The sequence below is a fragment of the Microtus oregoni genome, unplaced genomic scaffold (genome assembly GCF_018167655.1).
Source record: "Microtus oregoni isolate MIOR12 unplaced genomic scaffold, Mior012 000010F_ref0000083, whole genome shotgun sequence".
Classification (NCBI taxonomy): domain Eukaryota; kingdom Metazoa; phylum Chordata; class Mammalia; order Rodentia; family Cricetidae; genus Microtus; species Microtus oregoni.
Window position 1 is genome coordinate 27,445,108 of NW_024543069.1, and position 1,518 is coordinate 27,446,625.

General features: G+C 39.3%; 1 protein-coding gene across 1 annotated transcript; it reads right to left on the reverse strand.

The window, feature by feature from the left end:
- Positions 1 to 784: 784 nt before the first annotated feature.
- On the reverse strand, positions 785 to 949 carry LOC121452735 (apelin receptor early endogenous ligand-like). The gene has a single exon (XM_041658970.1). It carries the CDS (start codon positions 947 to 949, stop codon positions 785 to 787), a length of 165 nt encoding a protein of 54 aa, XP_041514904.1.
- Between the last annotated feature and the right edge of the window lie 569 nt (positions 950 to 1,518).

Genomic DNA, 1,518 nt, shown 5'->3' on the forward strand with positions numbered 1-1,518 from the left:
GAATCAATCTAAAAAGAACTTTTAAAAAAATCAAAGAAAAAACTTGTATTAGTTATTTTACAAATTTTTACAAAATATTTTGATGATATTCCCTCCCCAAGTTTTCCAAGTTCCCCCCCCCCCACCTCCCTATCCATTCAATCTAATTCCTTTTATTTCCCTTTCAAAGCCTTCAAGACCGATTTGTGCTGTCCAGATATTCTTTTTTTTTTTTAAGGATGTCATTTTCTTTTTAATACACGTAAGAAGAATAATGTGCAATAAAGTCACTCCCGTGTACATGTCATTAAAACAGCATCGAAATTGTCTGGGTATATGAAAGGGATGGTAAAGGGAAAGAAAGAGGAGAATACATGTCCAAATAAAGTCAATACATGTAATGTACACGTATGAAAATATAGTGACTGTACATGACGTACATATGTGTAAATATAGTCAAGGTACACGATGTGTTTGTATGCAAATATCTTTATGAACCCCATCACCATGTATAATGAATATTATGACAATAAAATAACACGTAGAGAAAGGTGGGAGATTGCTATACGGACAGGCTCGTGTGCTTCGACACTGTCTGTTGCTATTTATATTACTTTCTTGTCAAAGAAAATGCAGGAAGAACAGTCTTGAGTGCCTAACAGCCATCCAAGGAACGTTGCGACAACTCCTGCTTGCGTAGTTACGCCCAGCTGCCGCACTACCGCCATGCCGAGGTTGTTTTAGGGTGGTCCAGCATCTCAGCTTTAACTCTTCTTCCAGTAGAACCAACGAAATTAGTATTTTCTTAGGGGAAGGGCACGCGGGCATGGAATGAAACGCATCTCCTCCGGAAGCAGTGGTGTCTGTGTAATTTTCTTTTCCTGGGGAAATTAACTGGCTTCTGTTCAGTGATAAAAAGAAGACTCGTTGCAAAGATAAAAAATACCAAAAAATAATGCTGAAATCTCATTTTTTTTTCTTCCTTTTTTTCCCTTACACACAAGTGAACAATAGCTCTCCAAGTAAAGAAGCCCTCTGTAAATACTCTGAGCAGTATCTGTCCGGCTCACCCCGCATCCTACAGCCAGGCTTCAGAGGGCTGCCAGCGCCTTTTTCCACAGGTTAATGATCACATCAGACCCTGTCCAGGTATTCTTGCTAGTGAGGCCTTCCACCTGAGCATGGTCAAATTAACCAGAGGCTACCCCCTTAGTAAACCTGTCTCTACAGCAGCCAACAGCTGAGAAGAGTTCCTCTTCCACATTACTACCTAAGGATTAAATCAGTCCTCCAAACACTTTAGGAATTTGCTAATGGATTCTTTCGAAAGGATACAATATATCCTTCTCATTTCTTTAGGAATATTCTAGCAGCTTCAGCCAGGACACTTCCGCCATGAATTCTTTGTCTCACCTAATATTCCTACTTATTATTTCATATCTTTTTCATCTCTTACTCATCCCCTGATCTGTATCTCTCCAGCCGCTCTTTCTCAAAAACTTCAAACATTAGTTGTAGTAAACTATCTGACTACTTTCA